General features: G+C 42.8%; 1 protein-coding gene across 5 annotated transcripts in view; it reads right to left on the bottom strand.

Annotated features, from left to right (window-relative positions):
* Positions 1-5143: 5143 nt before the first annotated feature.
* The window catches only part of kcnd3 (potassium voltage-gated channel, Shal-related subfamily, member 3), a 387211-nt gene continuing 367436 nt past the window's right edge, over positions 5144-24918 (bottom strand). For 2 of the 5 annotated variants that reach the window (XM_073030589.1, XM_073030588.1), the window contains exons 7-8: positions 17631-17881; positions 5144-12341 (exon numbers count right to left, since the gene is read on the bottom strand). In XM_073030589.1, the coding sequence (XP_072886690.1) occupies positions 12143-12341; positions 17631-17881 (450 nt within the window). In that variant the 3' untranslated portion in view covers positions 5144-12142. The remainder of the gene's footprint in view (positions 12342-17630; positions 17882-24918) is intronic. The other 3 variants (XR_012096497.1, XR_012096498.1, XM_073030590.1) reach the window with 3 other exon arrangements.

The following is a 24918-nucleotide window of genomic DNA, read 5'->3' on the forward strand; positions in this document are numbered from 1 at the left end:
TGTCTTTTGCTTCTCGCACCATTCTTTGTAAACATCAAAATTGCAGGAGATCAGCAGTTTCTGATCAACCACCCTCTTTGACACCAACAATCACTCCATGGTCAAAGTCACTTGGATCACATTTCTTCACCATTCCGATGTTTGATCTGAACAGCAACTGAGCCTCTTGACCATGTCTGCATGCTCTTATGCATTGAGTTGCTACCACATGATTAGCTGGTTAGATATTTGCGTTAGTGAGCTGGTATACAGGTCTACTCAATAAAGTGCCAACTGAGTGTGTATCAAACGCAGGGTGGTGTGTGACGTTAATGACAATGATGTTCCTTCGAACCTCCCACATTTACCTTCCAGCGAGGAGAGCTGTGGAGTCCCTCACAAATGGAACCCAGGTCTGGTTTAAAGAGGCAGCACATAGAGAAGGTCTCATCACTATCAAGTTTATTGACCTCATCCACTGTACGATGAATACAGAGATCATTTGACGTTGAGAATATATGATCATAGGCACTTTCCCTACATTGACTTCCTGTGATGGAGATTTCAAAATGGTTCATCTTATTTTTCCAAAAGGAAGGTTCGATACAAAGATTAAAAATGAAGCTAATTAAAATAATACATACAAATCAGAAAACGCAAGAACATGAAGCAATACTAATAGTCTAGGTACATATCACATAGGAATGCTGCAGATGGGTTGTACTGGTGTCAGGATAGCACTTTTCCATTCAACTGATTGGGGTAAGATGCACCACTGTCAGTGGAGAGGGTATTGGTGCTGACCAGGAGGGCATGATTGAGTTCAACACACTCTTCATAATGTACAGGAAGAGAGACATAGTTGTGAAAGAAGAGTCTTGATGCATGTGCTTATTATTATTTTAATGTGTTCATCTTGTGGATAAGGTATTATAGAGAATGTTTGCAAACCCACCCTTACTCCCTTCATTCCTCGTGGAGCCAACGTAATTGTAAGTCCAGAGCGATTCACTGTGGGCCTCAGGACAAAAATTTCCATCTGAAAAAGTTCACATGCATTACTGAAATCAAGGGAGAGGTGGAGGGAGTGGAAGGGAGAGAGAGAAGAGGGGAGTGAGTGGAGGGTGGGGGGAAGAAAAGGAAAGGACTGGAGACGGGTGACAGGATGGGAATGAGATATGGGTATTGGATGAGTAGGAGTTAGACAATAGACAATAGACAGTAGGTGCAGGAGTAGGCCATTTGGCCCTTCTAGCCAGCACCGCCATTCACTGTAATCATGGCTGATCATACACAATCAGTACCCCGTTCCTGCCCTCTCCCCATATCCCTTGACCCCGCTATCTATAAGAGCTCTACCTAACTCTCTCTTAAATGCATCCAGAGACTTGGCCTCCACTGCCTTCTGGGGCAGAGCATTCCACATATCCACCACTCTCTGGGTGAAAAAGTTTTTCCGTATCTCTGTTCTAAATGGCCTACCCCTTATTCTTAAACTGTGGCCTCTAGTTCTGGACTCACCCATCAGCGGGAACATGCTTCCTGCCTCCAGTGTGTCCAATCCCTTAATAATCTTATATGTTTCAATCAGATCCCCTCTCATCCTTCTAAATTCCAGTGTATACAAGCCCAGTCGCTCCAATCTTTCAACATATGACAGTCCCGCCATTCCGGGAATTAACCTTGTGAACCTACGCTGCACTCCCTCAATAGCAAGAATGTCTTTCCTCAAATTTGGAGACCAAAACTGCACACAATACTCCAGGTGGGGTCTCACCAGGGCCCTGTACAGCTGCAGAAGGACCTCTTTACTCCTATACTCAATTCCTCTTGTTATAAAGGCCAGCATGCCATTAGCTTTCTTCACTGCCTGCTGTACCTGCATGCTTACTTTCATTGACTGATGTACAAGAACACCTAGATCTCGTTGTACTTCCCCTTTTCCTAACTTGACTCCATTTAGATAGTAATCTGCCTTCCTGTTCTTGCCACCAAAGTGGATAACTTCACATTTATCCACATTAAACTGCATCTGCCATATATTTGCCCACTTACCCAACCTGTCCAAGTCACCCTGCATTCTCATAACATCCTCCTGACATTTCACACTGCTACCCAGCTTTGTGTCATCAGCAAATTTGCTAATGTTACTTTTAATCCCTTCATCTAAATCATTAATGTATTTTGTAAACAGCTGCGGTCCCAGCACCGAACCTTGCGGGACCCCACTGGTCACAGCCTTCCATTCCGAAAGGGACCCATTAATCACTACTCTTTGTTTTCTGTCAGCCAGCCAATTTTCAATCCATGTCAGTACTCTGCCCCCAATACCATGTGCCCTAATTTTGCCTACTAATCTCCTATGTGGGACTTTATCAAAAGTTTTCTGGAAGTCCAGGTGCACTACATCCACTGGCTCTCCCTTGTCCATTTTCATAGTTACATCCTCAAAAAACTCCAGAAGATTAGTCAAGCATGATTTTCCCTTCATAAATCCATGCTGACTCGGACCGATCCTTCTACTGCTATCCAAATGTGTCGTAATTTCCTCTTTTATAATTGACTCCAGCATCTTTCCCACCACTGACGTCAGGCTAACCGGTCTATAATTCCCTGATTTCTCTCTCCCTCCTTTCTTGAAAAGTGGGACAACATTAGCCACCCTCCAATCAGCAGGAACTGTTCCTGAATCTATAGAACATTGGAAAATGATTACCAATGCATCCACGATTTCTAGAGCCACCTCTTTAAGTACCCTGGGATGCAGACCATCAGGTCCCGGGGACTTATCAGCCTTCAGACTCAACAGTCTATCCAACACCGATTCTTGCCTAATATAAATTTCCTTCAGTTCATCCTTTACCCTAGTTCCTTTGGCCATTATTACATCTGGGAGATTGTTTGTGTCTTCCCTAGTGAAGGCAGATCCAAAGTACCTGTTCAACTCATCTGCCATTTCCTTCTTCCCCATAATAAATTCACCCGTTTCTGTCTTCAATGGCCCAATTTTGGTCTTGACTATTTTTTTGCTATTCACATACCTAAAGAAGCTTTTACTATCCTCCTTTATATTCTTGGCTAGTTTACCTTTGTACCTCATTTTTTCTTGGCGTATTGCTTTTTTTGTTATCTTCTGTTGCTCTTTAAAAGCTTCCCAGTCCTCCGGTTCCCCGCTCATCTTTGCTATGTTATACTTCTTCTCTTTTATTTTTATACTGTCCTTTACTTCCCTCGTCAGCCACGGCCACCCCTTACTCCCCTTAGAGTGAAGAGATGGGCTATTGGGCTTCTGTGGCAGGAATCATTTATAAATCCATCTGAAATTGTTAATAGTTGAATTGTGAAGAATTTATTGATCAAAACCCATAATATTCTGTGTGTTGTACCGTTTCCCTTCCAGAGTTTTTATGATGAGATTAGGACTGTCATATTCAGTTACTTCCATACCCCCCCACCCCCAAGTGTCTCTTTGCTTCCTGGCTCTCTGTTAGAAAGCCCGTAGCCCACCTTTGCTCATTTATTTTGCGCCCAGAAGGGTTTTCTTTGCTGAATGCTCACAGAAGGGTGCAGAAGATTATTTTTTACTTCACGTCATCAGGGAGGAATGATTTTGCTGAAAGACAAAACATTGATACCATCTGCTCATGATGTATCTCAATACTTCAGTGATGGAGAATTTGTTCTTTGCACCGTGGCTCAGAATGGATCAAGCATGGAAGGTGGCCATTCAGTCCATTGCGTCTATACTGGTCATATGTAAGTGTAATCCAGCTAGTTCCACTTCCTTGGCCTTTTCTGATAGCCCTTCCACATTGATTTCAAAAGACCATAAAACCATAAGACATAGGAACAGATTTAGGTCAATTGACCCATTGAGTCTGCTCTGCCAATCCATCATGGCTGATTTATTATCCTTCTCAATGCTATTCTCTTGCCTTCTGCCCATAATCTTTGATGACCTTACTAATCAAGAATCTATTAATCTCTAAACATACCCAATCACTTGGCCTCCACAGCTATCTTTGGCAAAGAATTCAACAGATACACCATGCTGTGGCTAAACCCTCCTCATCTCTGTTCTAAAGGGAGAGCTTCCTATTCTGAGGCCGTGCCCTTTGGTCCTGGAGTCTCTTACTATAGGAAACATCTTCTCCATGGCACTCTATCTAGGCCTTTCAATATTCATTAGGTTTCAATGAGATGCCTCCCCCGCCCATTTTCCTAAACTCCAGTAAGAACAGGCCCAGTGCCATGAAATGCTCCTCACACATTAATTACTTCAGGATTGATATCTAAAGGATCTCCAAGAAATCTAGATGTAGCAGTGAGAACTATAATGATTTTGATTACTTAACTTCTCATCCTTAAGAGATTTTTACTTCTGTTGTTGTTGCTTGTGCTGTCTTTTACACCCCTGTCTCCCCCACTTTGCCCCTCCATCAGGTATCTGTGATGGAGGTGCACTCCCTGTGCTACATCCAGCTAGTTCTGTAACTGCATGTGGGGATAGCCAGGGTTGTGCGTGTTCCCATAGTTCTCTAGCTCATTCAGAGGAGTTTATCCTTAAAGAACATTAGCAATAAGAACATGTCATATTTACATGACACCTTTTAATGTAATACAACATCCCAGACCACCTCACAGGAACATTTTCCAACTAAGATTAACAAGCATCTAGTGCTTTCCCGGCATATATGATGAATAATCTCTTTTTGGGCTTCCAGCTGGGTACAGGTATCAAGAGGGATAGACAACCACAGACTGGACATGCCCAGGCACCATCCATAATCGAGATGGCAGAGTTTGTTATCAAAACGTTGAGTAAAGTCAATACCTGTACCCGGCGGGAAGCCCAAGAAGAGTTAATTCATAAGATTAACATCATTAAGACAAATGAGTAAAAGCTTGGGGAAAGAGGCAGGTTTTAAATGGAAATGCAAGAGATTCCACAGATGCTGGAAATCCAGAGCAATACACGCAAAATGCTGGAGGAACTGGCCAGGTCAGGCTGCGTCTCTGGGAAGGAATAAAGAGTCAACATTTTGGGCCGAGAACCTTCTTCAGTGCTGAAAAGGAAGGGTGAAGAAGTCAGAATAGAAGGTGGGGTGGGTGGGGGGGGGGGGGAAGAGGGGACGGAGTACAAGCTAGAAGTTGAGAGGTGATTTGTGGAAAACATAAAGAGCTGTAGGAAATGGAGAGTAGAGTGGACCATTGAAGAAAGGGAAGGAGAAGGGGTATCAGAGAGAGAGAGAGAGAGAGAGAGAGAGAGAGAGAGAGAGAGAGGTAAAAGGCAAGTAAGGAGATGAAAAGAGGGAGGGGATTGAAAAAGAGGCAAGTGGGGCAGGAGAGAGAAATCAATGTTCATGCCTTCAGGTTAGAGGCTTCCCAAATGGAATATGGGGTGCTCCCCTCCAACCTGAGAATGGCCTCATCAGGGCAGTAGAGAAGACCATGGACTGGCCTGTCAGAATGGGAATGGGAAGGCTGATTGATCTGCGTGGCCACTGATAAATCCTGCCTTTTTTTGGATGGAGTGAAGGTGATCGACAGTCTTTAAACGGTGTTTTAAAGGAGTAAAGGGAGGTAGAGGAACCTCCACTAGTCCTTCTCTGTGATGTCCAGCAACCCAGCAAGTCTCCAAGAACTTTATAATTGACTCACTCTGGACACTTCAGCTATAGAGATCCTATCCCTCCAAGCCTCTCTTTACCCTTTTTAAACCCTTCCTTTAAAACTATCCTTCAGAACTATCCCTTTCTTTAGACCTTTGGTCATTTGTTATAATATCACCTATTCTGACTTTGTTTGTTAATTTGAGACCTTGCATTGCGATCGTGTTGAGGAAACACGTTATTCAAATCCAGTCACTGGTGCTCTGCCACCTGGACCCCTGACGCATTCCACAAATGCCACCTGATCCACTGGCATGAACATCGATTGCTCTAATTTTCCCCTCCCCTCTTCCCTCTTCTTCCAGTCACCATTCTGGTCCCTCTCTTGCCTATCACCTCCCCTTGGTGCCTTCCACTCCTTCCCTTTCTCCCATGGCTCACTCGCCTCTCCTATTAGATTCCTTCTTTTCCAGCCCTTCACCTTTTCCACCAATCACCTCCTAGCTTTTCACTTTATCCTCTCTCATCCACCCATGTGGCTTCACCTATCACCTTCTTCTCTCCCCCCCTTCTTATTCTGGCTTCTTCTCCCTTCCTTTCCAATCAGCTCGAAACATCGACTGTTTATTCCTCTCCATAGATGCTGGCTGACCTGCGGAGTTCCTCCACCATCTTGTATGCGTTACTTCAGATCCACCGATTCTGAATTCTGATTGTACAAAAGGATAGAAGAGAGCTGTACTAGAAGTAGAACAATGAATTCTCACAAAAATAAATCTGTTCTATCTTCTTTTTTGTTCCGTTGTTTCCCTCCTCTTCCCATTCTGTGTAACAGCCTTCCATGGGAAAAACTGAATATGTAGAAGGCAATTATACCACTGCATAACTTTCAGCCAGACTTCCTATCAAAGCCCTTTAGTACCTGATTCAGAATGTGGGAACATAAACCAATAGTAATGAGAGAGCTGAGATAATAAATTGTGGCCCTGTCTGCTTGCTTGAGTCAATAAAAGACTCTACAGCACGATTTCTCCCGCTCGCACAGTTAACATTTTTTCTTCAGTAAACATCAGTAAAATCAGATCAATGACTTTGTGACCGTGTTTTTAGGAACTTGCTGCTCACAAACTGGCTGCCTTGTTTTGTTTTTACTCTTGGAACAGTGATTAACCCTTTGAGAGGGATTAATTCTTTTTAATGCTTGCTTTAACACCATAGGCAATACTTACGATACTGGGGGAAGTCAGTAGGTCAGGCAGCATGTATAAAGGGGAATAAACAGCCAACGCATTAGGTTGAGACCCTTCATCAGGTCTCGGATGAAATGTTGACTCTTTATTTCTCTCCGTAGATGCTGCCTGACCTGCTGAGTTCCTCCAGCATTTATTTGTGCGTTGCTCGGGATTTTCAGCAGCTGCAAAATCTCTTGTGTTTTTTGCACAATGTCGGCATAAAAATACAAGCATCTAGAGTAGGAGTTCCCAACCTGGGGTCCACGGACTCCTTGGTTAACGGTAGGAATCCATGGTATAAAAAAGGCTGGGAACCCCTGATCTAGAGCTTAGAGATGTCCATTTAACGGTGTGGTGAATGGGTGCAGTGGTAACTTCCAGGCAGATTGAGGGAAACCCCATTTAAAAATTTGCAAGGATGGATTTTGCCCAGAATTATCCAGTAAAAACCGCACGCTTCCCGATGGCAGCTGACACCATGACCCTGCTGGGCTGACTGGTGGGAAACGAGTTGCCTCTTACAGAAAATTCTTCATGGTGAATACAATATGGCAGTATGGCAGCTTGCCATATTGGTGAGGGAATGTAGGAGACTGGGTATAGTGTAGAGTGGAAGATTGAATAAATGGACCTCAGAACCCATTTAATGGCCAGTGACTGTTCTTTCTAATAATTGACTTTGACCACTTGAGTGTTCCCAAATTTCAACACTTCACTATTCACTATTGCACCTTACTCATTAGAGTTTTCCTTTCACCTTCTTTAAGGAGGAGGATTTTTTTTAGCCGGAGGGTGGTGAATCTGTGGAAGTCATTTCAACAGACAGCTGTGGAGGCCAAGTCATTGGATATATTTAATGTGGGGATTGATAGGGTCTTGAGAAGTCACTAGTTATGGGGAGAAGGCAGGAGAATGGATTGGAGAGGATAATAAATCAGCCATGATGGAACAGTGGACCAGACTCGATGGGCTGAAAGGCCTAATTCTGCTCCCATGTCTAATGGCCTTATGGTGTTCTGTGCAGAAGCTCCTTGTAAAGTGCTTCCTTGAGCAATGTCTTACTACCTTAAAGGTGTCAAATGAATGCAGGCACTTGACACTGCTGATCTGGTGTGTGTGCAATGATCAGGCCCATTGAGTGTTACGGAGACAAATGAGGCTGCAGATAATGGAATATAGAGCAAAACAAAAAGCAGCTGGAGGAACTCAACAAGTCAGGCAGCCCTTGTATACTTGAATGTCCAGATGAAAGGCCTCAATGTGAAACATCGGCTGTCAGTTTCCCTGTACAGATGCTGCTTGACTCACTGAGTTCCTCTACCAGCTCATCGGTTTGCCCTGGTTAACCATTAGCTGGAGAATTGCCTGTCTTTTGGATTCCTTGTTTTCACAGACGGAAAATCAGGGAATGCAGGCTGGACACTCCTCTGTTGCTGACACACAAGAGATTCTGCGGACGCTAGAAGTCCTGAATAATACACACACAGAATGCTGGAGGAACTCAGGTCAGGCAGCTTCTATGGAGGGGAATGAACAGTCAATGTTTCGAGTAGAATCCCTTTGTCAGTCCTGATGAAAAGTCTTGGCTTGAAATGTTCACTTCCCTCCATAGATGCTGCCTGGACTGTTGACTTTCCTTGGATCTTCTGTGATTCTGAATGTGGTGTCTGAAGCTAAATGCATTGCAGGTCGAGGTAACCAATGTTTTCTATGGATCTAGTACTTTGCAAACTCTAAGACTTGGCAAAACCATCTGACTGGAGAATTTGTCACAGTGTGGATCATGTCCTTTGTACCTCAACCAATGGAACAAGTTGGTGATTACCAAGGGGATGTTGGACCAGGCAAAAGGGATGATCTGAAATCCAACAGAAATCAATATTAAACACGGGAGATTCTGCAGATGCTGGAAATCCAGAGCAACACACACAAGATACTGGAGGAACTCAGCAAGTCAGGCAGCATCTATGGAGGGGAATAAACAGTTAAGGTTTTGGGAATTTAAGAGAAATTTGAATAGGTACATGGAAGGGAGGACTATTGACCAGGTGCAGGTCAATGGGACTAGGCAAATTAATTGTTTGGCATGGACTAGATGGGCCGAAGGGCCTGTTTCTGTGCTGTAGTGTTCTATGACTCTAAATGGAAAAATCTATAAAAACTCCCCAAGATAGCTGTGGCCAATATCTTATCACACAAGGGCAATTGAACCTAATGCGTTCTGCTCAGATCCAGGGAGAGAGCCTGCCAGTAGATACGGATTCAAGTCCAAAAGTGGAAACCCGTCTGCACGTTGCTGCGCCAAGTGAAGAGTTAGGGAAGAGCTGCGGTGGGAGTCACATGACCGGGTGAAAGCAACACTACACAGAGTCTGGGCTAGGAGCTGGGAATGATTACAATAATGGAACAATATGGTAGCAGAGTCCTAACAGCACTGTGGGTGTACCTACACCTCAGGGACTGCAGCAGTTCAAGAAGACAGCTCATCACCACCTTCTCAAGGACAACTAGGGACGGGCAATAAATGCTGGCTTAGCTGGTCATCAGTGGAGACTGTCAAGCAGTAGGCTTGTGGGCAGAAGGCTCCCAACATCAGCGTCGTGCACTGGTGAAAATTTTTCCAATGTTACTCTGACTACAAGTGTGGTGTTGACAGACATTGTGTATTGGTTACCACCCCAATTTGCTAATGATTTCTAATTTGACGAAGTTTCTTTTTAAAGCAATGCTTGTTGGCTTCCCTTCCAGAGGAAGGGTTTGATACAGACTCACTACTGCAGAGGGTACCAACAGGTTGGAGTTACTGGAGAGGGCCATCTTACAGCGTACGTTGCTAAATGCACTTCTTTCAGCTCCACTAATACCTTGATGTCTGTGTGAACAGATAATGGGAGGGCAAAGTCAGATCTCCTCAACACCCTCAACCTATGAAGTTTTAAGCTTAAATAGAGGAGAGATGGAGAATAAGATGGATGAATTAGTCAAATTAGCAACAGGGAAGAAAATAAACTGAGGAGAAGATAGAATTGGTTGGGAGAGCGTGAGAAAGAGAACCAAATGTAAGGAATGGTGAAAAAAGAAATTACAAGTTTTAGGGTGGCATGGTAGTGTTACAGGTAGTATAATGCTATTACAGTAGCAGTGACCCCGGTCCAATTCCTGCCTCAGTCTTTAAGGAGCTTGTGCATTGTCCTTGTGACCGCACGAGCTTCCTCTGGGTGCTCCAGTTTCCTCTCATATTTCAAAGATGGACAGGTTAGTAGGCTGATTGTTCGCATGGGTGTAAATGGGTGATATGGGCTTGTTGGTCCAGTCTATAACTGTGGTGTATCTCTGAATAAAAAATAGAATTTAATTCAAAATATTAAGTTCAAAATTTTTAAAATTTCCAGCAGACACTATGTGAAGGGATGTGAATCGATAGTTAAATTATTCACTTACTCAGACAGAGACTGTGAAACATAATTATTCACTTTGCTGAAAGTGTATTTGCTCTTTTACAATTAGAGTGCACTTTAATGGACAATTAGCATGTAAATTCAGCAAGTGGGGCAAAGTAAATGTATCAGTGGATTTTGGACAGTTTTGACTCACAGAGTACCTGTTAATCTCTTAAATCTCCATCCAACTTGGCTCTCCACGACAGTGAGTAGTTGTTATCATATTTATATTCTGCTAGTAAGCTTTGGCCCAGTACCAGACCCGGATCGTATGGGCCACTGGATGCTTCTGCTTACTTGGCCTTGAAGTTTGTGAATATTGCAAATTCAGGCACTGATTTGCCTGGCCAGACAGTCATACAGAATCAGCACACTACTCCTGACAGCAAAGTCATTGCTGAAAGGATCAGCATGTTGGGTTGTATCTTTGCAAAGTGGGGAGGGGTCTTCACTTCAAAGCAATCATCCAATAAAAGGTCATTGACATAATGGAAAAAATCACTCGTTTCCCTCTCCAATGATATGGTTTGTGTATTTTCAGCATTACCTGGTGGAAAATCATGGTAAAAATAGAGATAATGAATGAATTTGTTTATGCAATCTAAGCCTTCTTCCTCTTTCTAAGTCTTATATGGTTAGATTTCCCACTGTTATCTTTCTCTGTTTTTAGTGTTTGCTCTTGAAATCTCATTGATTAGGGGAATAAATTCTCTGTCCCACCATACCTTAGGACACACACACACACACATACACACGCACACACACACTCACCCAGAGCTTTAATCCGAAACAAAATCTACCTCTTTGTTATGTATGGAACTCAGGATCTGATCCCTACTGGCATTGAACTATACAGAGCCAAAATATACTAACATACTGACCGATGCTTCCATCGAATTCAAGTCTAAAATTCACGGTTCTGCAAAAAGAAGAGGGCAACACATTCTTAGAACAATGCAAGTTCCCATGTCTTCAACTCACACAAGTTTTTTTTGCAAAATACATTAAATGATTTTTCCCCTAACTAGTACTAATGAAGTCACACTACGCAGGTGAGAGAGCGAGTTGCATGAAACTGAGAAAGGGAGGAACGAGTGCATGGAATGCACCAACTTGTTGGATATTGCGTTCTCCTCAAACTACGTACACAGACTATACTTAACCGACAAACACCATGTTCACACAAGGTTGCTTCTTGAAAGCAACACACACTGAAATGTCACAGGGATTTAATAGCAGAAATGAAAGCTCCTATTGATACTAAAGACCATAGCCGATGAGCTCTTCAACATCAACAGTTAAAAGCGGTCTTCTATTCCAAATGTGACTTTCACTAGAAATATGTCAAAAAGTAGTTGACTACAACGACATCTGGAGCCTAAATCGCTTCTTCAGTGAGACACAGTTCTTTTTTGTAAAGTTACTTTTCCACACACACACACACACACACACAAAAAAAAGATCCCTGTCTCCCTTTTCACAGCAGGCTTGCCTTGTCATACTCGTAGTTTGTGAATAAATATTATCCGTCTTAAACGCCACCTAAGATAGGTGCTTAAAAATGAAGCAATGCGGACCTGGCTTCTGTAATCTCTCCTGTTGTCCCGCATTGAGTCGTTATAGCCTTGGTCCCTCTTGAGTCAGGGAGATTTCCCTGATATTCTTCTCACCAAAAAAAAAGAGAAACAGAAATAAATATTTGTTTGACACGGTGCCGGTTCTTCAGGATGTAAAACGTGGTGATGTCAGATCACCCTCACCCTTACTACTGGGATTAGACTCATCCACTGTTTCCCCTTCGACCCTTGCCATGTGGTTGTCAGTGTCATGTGATCTTGAGGATGTCAGGTGACTGAGAGCTAGGGCAGCTTTGTTTTTTTTACAAGGCAGACACTTTGACGATATTGCAGCTTGTGGTATTCATGTTGGTGCTGGATTGATTGGGGATTGGGGGCCGATTCTCCTCCTCGGGTGTAATGCTAGGTGATGTCGGGATGCTGATTATCGCCGTGGTGATTTGAGAGCTCTTGCTGTTGATCCTCATTCCCTCCTCCGATTTATCATTCAGACTGGAACGACTGCAATGAGAGAAAAAAACCCTCAATCACTTCGCACAGTTCAAACACTGACTCTATCATGGGAATATTGGGAAGAGGAGAAAGTTCTTCATCTCCTTGGTCCTTGAATATTCAATAAATTCATTAGAACATAAAACAATAGTAGCCCATTCAGAGCAACACACAAAATACAATGCTGGAAAATGCATGCTCATGCATTTTGGTAGTAGAAATAGATGTGCAGACTGTTTTCTACACAGGAAGAAAATCCAAAAATCTGAGATGCAAAGGGACTTGGGAGTCCTTGTGCAGAGCACTCTAAAAGTTAGCTTGCAGGTTGAGTCGGTGGTGAGGAAGGCAAATGCAATGTTAGCATTCATTTCAAGAGGTCTTGAATACAAGAGAAGGGATGTGATGCTGAGGCTTTATAAGGCACTGGTGAGGCCTCAGCTTAAGTATTGTGAATGGTTTTTGGCTTCTTATCTAAGAAAAGATGTGCTGCCATTGGAGAGGGTTCAGAGGAGGTTCACAAGAATGATTCTGGGAACAAAAGGGTTATCATACGAGGAACGTTTGGAGGCTTTGTGTCTGTACACACTGGAATTTAGAAAGATGATGGGAGATCTCATTGAATTATTTCAAATGTTGAAAAGCCTGGACAGAGTAGATGTGGAAAGATGTTTCTCATGGTAGGTGAGTCTAGGACAAGAGGGCACAGCTTCAAGATAGAGGGGTGTCATTTTAAAACAGATGTGGAGAAATTTCTTTAGCCAGTGGGTGGTGAATTTGTGTAATTTATTACCACAGGCAGCTGTGGTGGCCAGGTTGTTGGGTGTACTTAAGGCAGAGATTGATAGGTTCTTGATTGGACATGGCATCAAAGGTTATGGGGAGAAAGCTGGGGAATGGGGTTGAGGAGGGGAAGAAAGGATCAGCCATGGCTGAATGGTGGAGAAAACTGGATAGGCCAAATGGCCTAATTCTGCTCCTTTGTCTTATGTTCTTATGGTCTAAAATGCTGGAGGAAATCAATAGGTCAGGCAGCATCTATGGCGGGGAATAAAATATCCACATTTTGAGCTGAGACTCTTCATTTTGACTGGAAAGGAAGGGGGAAGAAGTTGGAATAAAGAGGTGGGGAGGGGAAGGAGTACAAGCTAGCAGGTGATAGATGAAATCAGGTGAGGAGGAAGGTGGGTGTGTGGGGGAAGGGGAAGCTGGGAGGTGATAGGTGGAAAAGATAAAAGGCTGAAGAAGAAGGAATCTGATAGGAGAGGGAGGTGGACCATGGGAGAAAGGGAGGAGGAGGGATAGCAGATGGAGGAACTGGGCAGCCATAATGAGGAATGGTAAAGAGAGGAGGAGGAAGGGGAGAAATTACCAGAAGTTAGAGAAATCAATATTCATGTTCTCAGGTTGGAGGCTACCCAAATGGAATATGAGGCATTGGTCCTTGGACCTGAGTGGCAATTCAGCCCTTGAGGCAGCTCTATGTCCAATTATATTATAACTAAACTGATTTTCAATTATGTTTTACTCCAAATTCCACAGGAGCTGATAGAGAATATTAAGGAAAAACAGACTTCCAAGGGATAATCCATCATCCTGTTCCTGCCCTTTCTTTCCCACTCCTAATTTAGGGCATATTTTATTCTGGTTTACTCTCAGCAAATTAAGTTCTCGTATCTTTGCACACCTGCACCAATGCCTATAAATTTGGTGCCAGTTTCTAAAGCTAAAACAATTTATTAAAAATGGATCTAGTGCTTTTCCCGGTGTATATGATGAGTAAACTCTTTGCGGGCTTCCAGCCAGCTACAATTCTAATGTAGTGTTTACTCTGTTTCCCTCCCTGCCCAATCTCCTGAGTATTTTTTTTCTATTTTCTCTTTTCCACCCCAAAATATCTTAGTCCCATAAAACCTTAAGACCATAAGACACAGGAGCAGAATTAGGCCATTTGGTTCATTGAGTCTGCTCTGCCATTTGATCTTGGTTGATTTATTACCCCACTCAACCCGAATCTTCTCCCCATACTCTCCCCGTACTCTTTGACACCCTGACTAATCAAGGACCTATCAACCTCTGCTTTAAGTACACCTAATGACTTGACCTCTACAGCTATCTGTAGCAATAAATTCCACAGGTTCGCCGTCCTCCATCTAAAGAAGCATGTTGAAAACTGCTGGCCTCAGAATCCTGAAGGAACTCAGTGGGTCAGGTAGCATCTGTGGAGGGAAATGAACAGTAGATCTTTTGGGTTGAGATCCTTCAACTGGACTGCTGTTCAGATAAAGCATCTTGCTCCAAAACGTCAACTGTCCATTTCCTTCCACAGATGCTGCCTGATCCATTGAGTTCCTCAAGAATCTTGTTTTTTTTTCCCTTCAATATTCCACCATCCTTAGTCTCTTGTGTCCTCAGAATCTGTTTGGGAAAGAGCATTCCAAATCACTGTTGCTCTTGAGGTGAGGAAAGTGCTTCCTGATTTCCTTTATCGAATGGTCCAACCTTGTTTTCATGAAGATGCCTGTTTATTGGGTTTGGAGCCCAATATCTATGGCTATGAACAATAACTTTCCAAACTGAGGAAAATTTGAAGAAAACTGAGTGTGTGTGTTTCAAATATTTGGAAAGCTTTTAAAATCAATCATTCTCAATTTTAGTACTTTATTTGGCTGAGCAATAAAACTGTAGCCAATAGTGTAATCATTCTGAGTAAACATTAACCTAGTTTGCAATGATAAAGTATAAACAATTATAGTTTTCCAACCTCAGTAAGCCTTAATGTTACATTCAGTCATTCAAAGATAAACAAGGACATCTGCATCTGACATCTTGTCTTGTCCCTCACTCAATAGCTCCAAAAATGAACTGAGTTCATTTATTTAGATGACATCTTCAGATTTTGGAGATGTCAGGAGCAGAAAAGGATTGGGAACAGTGAAAAGGAGCAACAAAGGTGTGTTCAAACATTCAGAAGCGCAAGAGAATGAACAGAGGAGCAGAAGCCATGTGTGTTAGTAAGGGAGGTTGGAAGAAGGTAGAAGGCAGATCATCCGTCAGTTGACTAGGTTTAATAAACTGAAGACCTCCATTGGAAACTCATTGCCTGAAGGTTAGGGGAAGCAGAGGCTCTCACACCATGTCAGGAATAGGTACAATAGATGAGAACTTGAATTACCAAATACAGAGGGCTCTGGGCCGATTGCTGGAAAATGGCCTGCTGAGTTCCTCAAGCATTTTGTGTGTGTTGCTGGAAAGTGGGATTATTATTGTTGGGTTTATGCACAGACGTGGTGGGGCAACAGACCTGTCTTGGTGCTGAATGATTTTATGATAATATTATACTATTTATTATTCTCCCATTTACATGTGTTTCTTTAAAAATGGATGGCAGAATTGGGGTAGGTTTAAAACTTCAGAGCTAAGGTGGAAAAGGGGTCCAACGTGAAGTAACAGTGAATAGAACGACGTTGCTCTGTGTCTTGAGCTCCTGAGCCATTCAGTTAGACTCGTTAGAGCAAGGGTTCCCAACCTTTATCATGCCATGGACCAATACCATTAAACAAGGGCTCCATGGACCTCAGGCTGGGAACCCTTGGATTAGAGTTTTATCCCCATTGGTTCTGGAACCTAATTCCAATTACCGTAAGAAACACTTACCAGTAAAAAAAACATTCACGTCTGAAACTTCACGAAAACACAAGCTGTGTATGAGGTTCCATACGCAGGATAATGGTTAACGGGATAATGGTTAGATACAGGAGGGAAGTTAGATCCTGCTCAGAGGATGGGAGGAAGCTATAGGTTTGTGAAAATTTAATTTGATTTTATTTTCTTGTTTAGAGATGCTGCACAGTAACAGGCCCTTCCGGCCCAACAAGCCCGCGCCACCCGATTACACCCATGTGACTAATTGACCTACTAACTAACTTTAGAATGTGGGAGGGAACTGGAGAACCCAGAGAAAACCCTCACAACAACAGGGAAAACATACAAACTTCTTACAGACTGCGGCAGAAGTGAACTGGGGTCACTGGTGCTGTGCTAGTGTTACAATAACTGCCATGCTCCCTTTCTGCCCCTGATGAAAACACTGTTCCTCTAAGTCAAAGGGAGACTTAATGTACTTATCCTATTATGACCCTTTCCTAATCTCTGGGCGGTATCCACAACCAGTGCTTCCTTGGAGTGGCTTTCAATGTGTTTGCTCAGTAACAGTGTCTTGCACCTCCTCACACTGACCGAACCCAGAGCAGGCTTCCCACGGTTCCCTTCTGCACCATCCTCAAGAATTTTAAATTTTAAGGTCACTGTGTGACACTTCAGTGATAGTTTTCACAGAACAATTAAAAAGCACAGCATGTTTTACGTCCTCCTGTCAATATTAAATCAGTCATTCACTGCTTGGTGTTGCAATTATTTTGAAAAATGCATGAACTTGTCCATTATACCAAAATCAACAACACAGGGGGTAAAAGCATTTAGATCAATATTCCACTTAAGGAACTGAACATTATTGTATTCACTTGCTCATTAAGAAAACTATTTAAAATGATTCATGAGCAGTAGACACTGAGGTAAAGCAGACACCTGGCTTCTCTGTTCCCTTGTTTTGTTTAAAAGGTTGATGGTAAAGCAGTACAGGCTGGGTGATAAATACCAGAGGTTATGTGGACTCTTGGGTGTGCCTTTTTGGCTCTTCAAACCATGCGGCCCAGCAAACCCCCAATTTTAATCCTAGCCTAATCACGGGAGAATTTACAATGTCCAATTAACCCTATCAACCAGTGGGTCTTTGGACTGTGGGAGGAAACCCATGTGGTAGCAGGGAGAATGTACAAACTCTTTACAGGCAGCGGCAGGAATCGAACCCTGGCTGCCTGTACTGTAGAACGCTGTGCTAACCACTATGCTACCATGCTGCCCTGCCTCTTATAGAATAGTAAGAGAGTATTTGGCCCATTTTGCTGGCACTAGCAATCTGTAAGAGCCATTCATTAATCTCACTGTCCCTCATTTACCCTATAAAAGTTTCCTCTTCAAGAATTCATCTAATTCTTTTCTGACTTTCAGGTCATTTTACATCATAACAACTCACTGTGTATACAAGTGAAAAGATGCCCCCATCTCCATCTTTTCTCATTTGGACATATAAATATTGCCATTTTCAGACATTTAATTACATGGCAATTTGATTTCTATGTTTCAGTGTTGGCTCTCTTTAGCGGTAACTTGGGTAACTCCTACACAAGAATAGTGGCGCAACTTTCCGCATGCCAGTTGTGCTGTGCCTTGAGGCTTTACCTGGTGTTGAAGGATATCTGCTCCCCGCACTGAATGTGAATGGTGCTGAGTTCCTGCATGCTTCTCAAATTCGCCGCTGACACGCTGGAGTTGGGCAGGTGAGTGGACTTCTTGTGACTCCGGCGGGAACAACAGGTGCTGGCTGTCCCAGACTCGGAGGAAAGTGAGGGGCTATGAGTGGACGGGCAGTTCTGCATCGAACCTTCGAGGCAATTCTGTTCGAAAGCCGGCTCATCGAGAAACTCGTGGTTCTGGTAAAATTAAGAGGAGGTTAATGGTTCAAGTGGTGAACTAGTGAGAAGCAAAAGAGTGGAGTCAGACCAGGATGAGAGGAAACACTATTTCAATGGGCATTTGAATGGGAAAGGTGGGTCATTATAGAGTCTTAGAAAGATCAGGCCCTTCTGCCCATTGAGTCTGTTCTGACCATCAGTAACACACTTACATTAATCCTGTTCTATTCTCCCCACTTTCTTATTAACCCTTCCCAGATTCTACCAGTTTACAGTGGCCTGTTATCATATCACCCTGCAGGAAGGAAACTGGAGCACCTGGAGAAAATTTATGCAGTGGCAGAGAAAAGGAGTGAACTCTACATGCAACACACACAAAATGCTGGTGGAACGCAGCAGGCCAAGCAGCATCTATAGGGAGAAGCACTGTCGACGTCTCGGGCCGAGACGTCAACAGTGCTTGGGTCTCTGCCTGAAATGTCGACAGTGCTTCTTCCTATAGATGCTGCCTGGCCTGCTGCATTCCACCAGCATTTTGTGTGTGTTGCTTGAATTTCCAGCATCAGTAGATTCCCTCGTGTTTGCGTTTTTGAACTCTACATGCTCCGGGGCCAGGTCTGAACATGTCCCTGTAGTGTTCTGACACAGCAGCGCCACGTTTGAAAGATCAGCTCTGTTGTCACACGTACAAATGAAAGGCATTGCTTGCATCAAATCAAATCAGTGAGGAGTTCAGCTGGACAACCTAGAAGTGTTGCCATGTTCCAGGCCAATATAGCATGCCCACAAATCATTAATCACAAATCCAGTTCGTCTTTCAAATGTGGGAGACAGCCAGAGCACATGGAAGATATCCAGACGGTCACTCGGAGAATGTACAAACCCCTTACAGATGGCAGCGGGAATTGAACCCTGCTCTGATGCTGTAAAGCAATGTGCTAACCATTATGCCACTCCTCTACAACTAGGGGCAATTTACAGAGGCCAATTATCATTCCAACCTGTATGCCTTTGGGATGTGGAAGGAAACTGAAGCATCTGGAGGGAATAAGACCATAAGACTATACAATGTAGGAGCAAAATCAGGCCATTTGGCCCATTGAGTCTGCTCTGCCATTTCATCAAGGCTGATCCATTTTCCCTCTCGGCCCCCATCTCCATGCAGTCACAGGAGAAAAGTACACATTGGGATTGAATATGGTTTCCTGGTGCTGAGGCAGCAGCCCTACTAGCTGCACCTCATTTTGTTCAACTGATTTGAAAATGTTGTATAAAGATTTAACAAAATGCTGTAAGAACTCAGCAAGTCAACAAGATGCTGAGGAACTCTGCTACATTCCTCTAGTATTTTGTGCGTGTTGCTCTGGACTTCCAGCATCTACAGAGTATCTTGTATCTTTTAAAGCGCATTTATTTACTTTTACTTTTTAAAGTTGTAACAATTTCACTTCTTAAAACATTTACAAGATTTTCAAGACCAGAGGCATTTGATAAATTCTCCCTTTGACAGAAGACCCTAGTTCTGCTTCCTATTAGAGGAGAGGTTCCTAACATGAGGTCCATGGTACTAAGTGATACCCCTTGCTTAATGGTATTGGTCCTTGGCATTTAAAAAAAAGTTGGGAACCCCTGTGTTAGTGGATGTCAGAGTGACCTCATGGGGGACTGTGAGGTGGGATGGGTGGGGACCCAGCAGGAAATCATTCAAAGACTACTTCTTATCTAGATTGATGTGGGGGTGGGGCGTCCCAGGTGCAGAAGGCCAACTTGATAAGACCTGGGCTGGCAAGTCAGCTCTATGAATTTGCTTCTGTCACCATTTGCAGGTCAAATCAAATTGAGGAAAACTTTCCTCATGCCTCTGCTGGTCCTTAAATCAGACTCTCTTGTTTCAAAGCCTTTTGCCAGTGGTAAAACTTCTTTATTTTTTTAACCAACAAACGCTTCTTCATTCTGACCCATTTAGCAAGTCTTGTCTTAAGCCTCTCTGGTCTAAAGGGAGTGATGCTTTGGACTAATTTGGTGCACCTTCTCAGCTCTTTCAAATGCAGGATAATAAGCAGCGAATTAAATGACTTTGATAAGCATCTCTGGGACTCCTGCAGTTAAATTTATCACTGCTCTACCAAGTGCGAAAGGATTCAAAGGCACTATCTACAAAGAGCATACCTTCAAATTCACAATTATTTTCAGGCAATCTGGTGGCTACAAAGCAAAAGCATCTGTTGTATACATCCTGCTCTTGATTTTAAAGAATTAAAGAAATAGAACAGTTACTTTGGTGTAGTCAGAATTTTCCTCTGGTAGTACAGCACTCTGAGTAACGTTGTGTGTGATGTGAACATTTCAATAGGGTGGCTGCTTTGGGAATGATTTTGCTGTTTCGTTCCTCCCTCTACTTCAAATAGTAATACCCCAGTAAAAGCAGTAATGCCAGCCAGCAGGGCAGTAGCAACCACACCGGATTTCGGGGCGGGTAGTCCCACGTTCGAATCCGGCGGACTCCTTCCACGCTTTCCACCCATGCTGGGTTGAGCGTAAAACAGACAAACGCTGAAGAAACGGCAAGGTTCCTGCCTGATGCGCCAGAGAGGCACAGGAAGATGATACAGTATTATTATTATTAAAAGCAGTAAGGAATCTCAATGGAGAATTTCAGTCGTCAACCCTCACCTACAGATTATGAGAGCTGGGATTACAATGAGGTGAGTGGGGTGTGTTTTCCTGTCTTATCTGGCGCGGAATGTGCTCAAGTGCGATACATGGGGATAGATGATGGTGGGTGGAGGAGTAGCAGGGTTGTTCACAATGAGGTGGCGCAACTTAACGTAGGCTGAGGTGGAGGTGAAGGTTGAAGGCAGAAGTGAGAGAATTGGAATGGAACGAGTTAGGTTAAAGTGAGTGTGTTGCATTGGGAGGTAATGAGGTGAAGTGGGAAGTGTTCAGGTAAGTTGGGAAGAAAGAGTGAGTCTGCTTGAACGATTGGGTTGGGTATAAGTGGATGAGATTAATGGGAAAATAAACCTGGTCAAGGTGTTTGGATAAGGATGGAATGGGTCGCTGCTATTTGGTAATGGTGATATATATGCGTTATCAGATATATTGGTTCCTTAATGTTGTTAAAGCCAGGAGTGGGAGCCGGGTCAAGCTCTCACTACCTATAAAATGCACCCAATGGCGTGCATCTCAAATAGCAACCAAGTACAGCTCCTGGCCTTCAGATGTGGCTTAGCTACTAAGCCCGGTGGAACCATTTCTACTGACAGGAGAAGAGGAAAAGGCAGGCTACTGCTGCCTTAAAACTAGTCGCTTCAGGCAACTGGGGCTTGTCAGCCCTGGTTGGCAGCTCATCTAGCAGAAGAAAAACTCTGATCTCAAACCTCCTCTGCATTACGGTTAAACCCACTCATGGAGAAGGCTTCGGGAGTAAACCCCGAGGGAAAAATCCAGAACTGGAGTCCCTAAGGCAGTCCTATGTTGAGTTCAATGCTGACGGGCAACTCCCACGAAGCTGTATCAGTCTCTGCCGTTCCTTTGGGTTCATCGGATGCATGGAGGGGGAGCTTGCTACATGGGCACCAGCTTACTCTCCATATCGTACTGCCCTGGCTTGCGTATCTAAACATAGGACACAATATCCATGGTCGACCCAGACTGAAGGAAGCCTTATTCATGTGATATGTTACCGTAGGTTGGGACAGATGAACTGAACTGTATGTGTTGGAATGAGAAATGCTGGGCTAGCTTAAGGATCGATGAAAGAAGGACAGAGTTAAAAAAAAAAATTGCCTAGAGCAGGGTGATGAACCTACAGCATGCATACCCAAGATAGCATGTGCACAAAATTATTTGATTATGAGGTGCTGCCCCTCAATTCTTTAAACTCCACCCATGATAAGAAGATACATTATGATTATCTTTACTGCCAAATGAAACAGTAAATTAATTTTTACAACCTGAGAGCAGAGAGATGTTTTCACAGGAAGCATCTCACGCCAGCTTGGTGCCAGCTAAGTGGTTGTGAGAACACATGACGTTGGATGATAGGTTTTGAAATTCTCTTAGACTTGGTGTACACGTTGGGATGTGGATAGTAAATGGTTAGAGTAACAATGCTATATAGGAATGATGTTACATTTCAGTTGTATTTTTAAAAGATTAATATGAATAATTTTTGAACAAGTTTTCTAAAATATTTCATTTATTTCAAAGGCAACACGAGTGAATCTGCAGATGCTGGAAATAAATAAAAACACAAAATGCTGGCAGAACTCAGCAGGCCAGACAGCATTTTCTGTTTTCATTTATCTCAATCTGTTTTTCTTATACTTCTATTAATAGAAGAACAATGAATGCATGCAAATAAGCATCTAGACTCATCTCTTTCCTTAAAAAAATCCATAGTAATTGTTACTAATCAATGATAATCGCTGCTCAAAATTACCATGGCAGGTGAGAGAATTTTTTAGATTATCGCCAATTTGGGCACACACTCTCATAAAGGTTTGCCACCTCTGGCTCAGAGTGTGATAAATGAGAAGAGTGTGATAAATCTTGGTAGGACTACCGGATCAAAGCTGCTGCTGTGAAAGTTTTCTTCTTTCCCTATGGCTGATATACGGGGGCTGGGGGGGGGGGGGGTGTGTGTGTGTGTGTGTGTGTGTGTGTGTGTGTGTGTGTGTGTGTGTGTGTGTGTGTGTGTGTGTGTGTGTGTGTGTGTGTGTGTGTGTGTGTGTGTGAGTGTGAGTGTGTGTGTGTGTGTGTGTGTGTGTGTGTGTGTGTGTGTGTGTGGAGTCGTCGGGGCACCCTCATGACAAGCTTTTGGCACCGATCTTTTTGGTGATTGCTCCTCGTACGGGGTGTCTTGGGCATCTGAAACCTGGCGGAGTCCATCCCTCTCCAGGTTTTTTAACCTCCTGTCACTGTCTTAAAACAACTAAAGAAGAGAATGAAAGTACAAGGGAATTGCACCAAACTATTTCACACTGGCTTACAGCTGCAACAACTAATGTGAGAAGACTGCTGAAGTAAAGAGAAAGGTTTGTAAGGCTGTGCAGAAATGATCCTGGATCAGAGGGAATGAAGTATAGAGTGCACAACTGGATTAAAATCAACATGTAACAGCAAGTCCGTTGGACTAAATGTGTTTTTATCATTTATTTATTTATTAACGGAAGAAAAATCAGAAATTGTAAAAGACCTCATATTTTTATCAATGTGTTTAGCTGATTATTTCAAGTATTTATCACTCCCTGAAGACCTGTTCCTTATTATTTATTTTAAGTATTTGTTTGGTCATTTTCATGATTTGTTATAAAATATTGCTTCTAAGTGAACAGAAATGGCAAAATAATCAGGAGAGCGGTGAGAGAATTTTAAAATATAATGAGCTGAACAGAGTGGGCAATACCCAGTGTTTTAGCAGTTCACTGGTGGGTACATCATGGACTTACACAGCCTGGCTGTAAACTTAGGAAAGACATTGGGGCATTTGTCACTCTACTGGGGGAAGGCTCGTGATCCCCATTCATTTGAATGGAAATTCATGACCTGGAGTTCAGGAAGAAAAAAGACAAATTGTGTTATTTTAATGTTTTCAATTTTTTTTGGCATCTTAATGCAATTGTAATACATTTTATTTACTTTATTTTTTACTTCAATTATTTAAAGGAATTTTAATAAGTTTTGTATGTTTCTCTGTATCTGAAGTATTGTATTTAAAAACTTACAAAGTCGCATACCTCCATTCTACTGGAGGAACTCAGCAGGTTGAGCATCGTCTGATTGAGGAAAGGAGCTGTCAGCATTTCAGGTTTGGACCAAAATGTTGACAGTTCCTCTCTTCACCACAGATGCTGCTCGGCTTGCTGAGTTCCTCCAGCTGATTTTTTGTTGCAACGAATTCCAGCTTCTGTGGTCTCTCGTGTCTCCAAGACCACGTACTTTCCTACCTCATCTTCAGTGAAGTCTAACTATGCCTCACTACCTGACTTGGTGATCACAAGGCACAGGATAATTGGACCTATTTGTCCATATTTGCTTGGCAGTGCATGTAATTGTAGGACCAAATTGAGCATAACCTGGAATGTACTGTCTTTAGACCATAAGACCAAAGATATAAGAGTAGAATAAGGCCATTCAGCCCATTGTGTCTGTTCTGCCATTCCATCATGGCTAATTTATTATCACTCTCCACCCATTTTCCTGCCTTCTCCCAGTAATTTTTGACACCCTGACTAATCAAGAACCTATCAACCATTTTTCAAAAGGACTTGACAAGACAGAAAGAAATCGCAGAGGAATGAGAACCAACCAGAGGGAAATGAGGTTAATTATTTATTGGTATCTTAATGCATTTTTAATACATTTTATTTACTTTGTTTTTTACTTTAATTATTTAAAGGAACGTTAATAGATTTTGAATGTTTCTCTGTATCTGAGGTACTGTATTTAAAAACTTACAAAGTCACATAGCTGCAATCTCAGCAGGTCGAGCATCATCTGTGTGAGGAAAAGAGCTGTTGACATTTCAGGTTTTGACCGAAATGTTGACTGCTATGATTGGAAATGAAAATTAACAATGAAGCCACTTAGCTATGCAGGTTAAAGATGTTGAATTGCTGTTCCTAACACGAGGCTTCATTCAAAAGCTTGGGACAAAGGTGCTTCCCCACTGACCTCTGGTGATTAATTGTAACGGTCCACTAATTGCACACTCTGACCATTGCCCTCATACATTTGTTGCCTGAGGCATATCCCCCAGCAGCATTGTCTCAGAAATTTTGTCTCCTCATTGAATATACCAGGAGCTGAACTCATAACACTTCTGAAATCAAAAGTATGTTAAATGCAGATTTGAATTAATAAATGATTTTGCATTCTAATCAGCAGCAAATTGCCGATTTGACCTTGGGCTCAATTGACTTCAGGGAACAATTCACTGAAATAAACATTAAAGACAATTTCTATGGTGACAAAAGATTATACTCGCTGATTGCTCATTGAGCAAGATGTTTTTCAATCAGAAGTGAAAATAGATGGCAGCTACAATGAAT

Source organism: Hemitrygon akajei, chromosome 27, assembly GCF_048418815.1.
Source record: "Hemitrygon akajei chromosome 27, sHemAka1.3, whole genome shotgun sequence".
NCBI lineage: Eukaryota > Metazoa > Chordata > Chondrichthyes > Myliobatiformes > Dasyatidae > Hemitrygon > Hemitrygon akajei.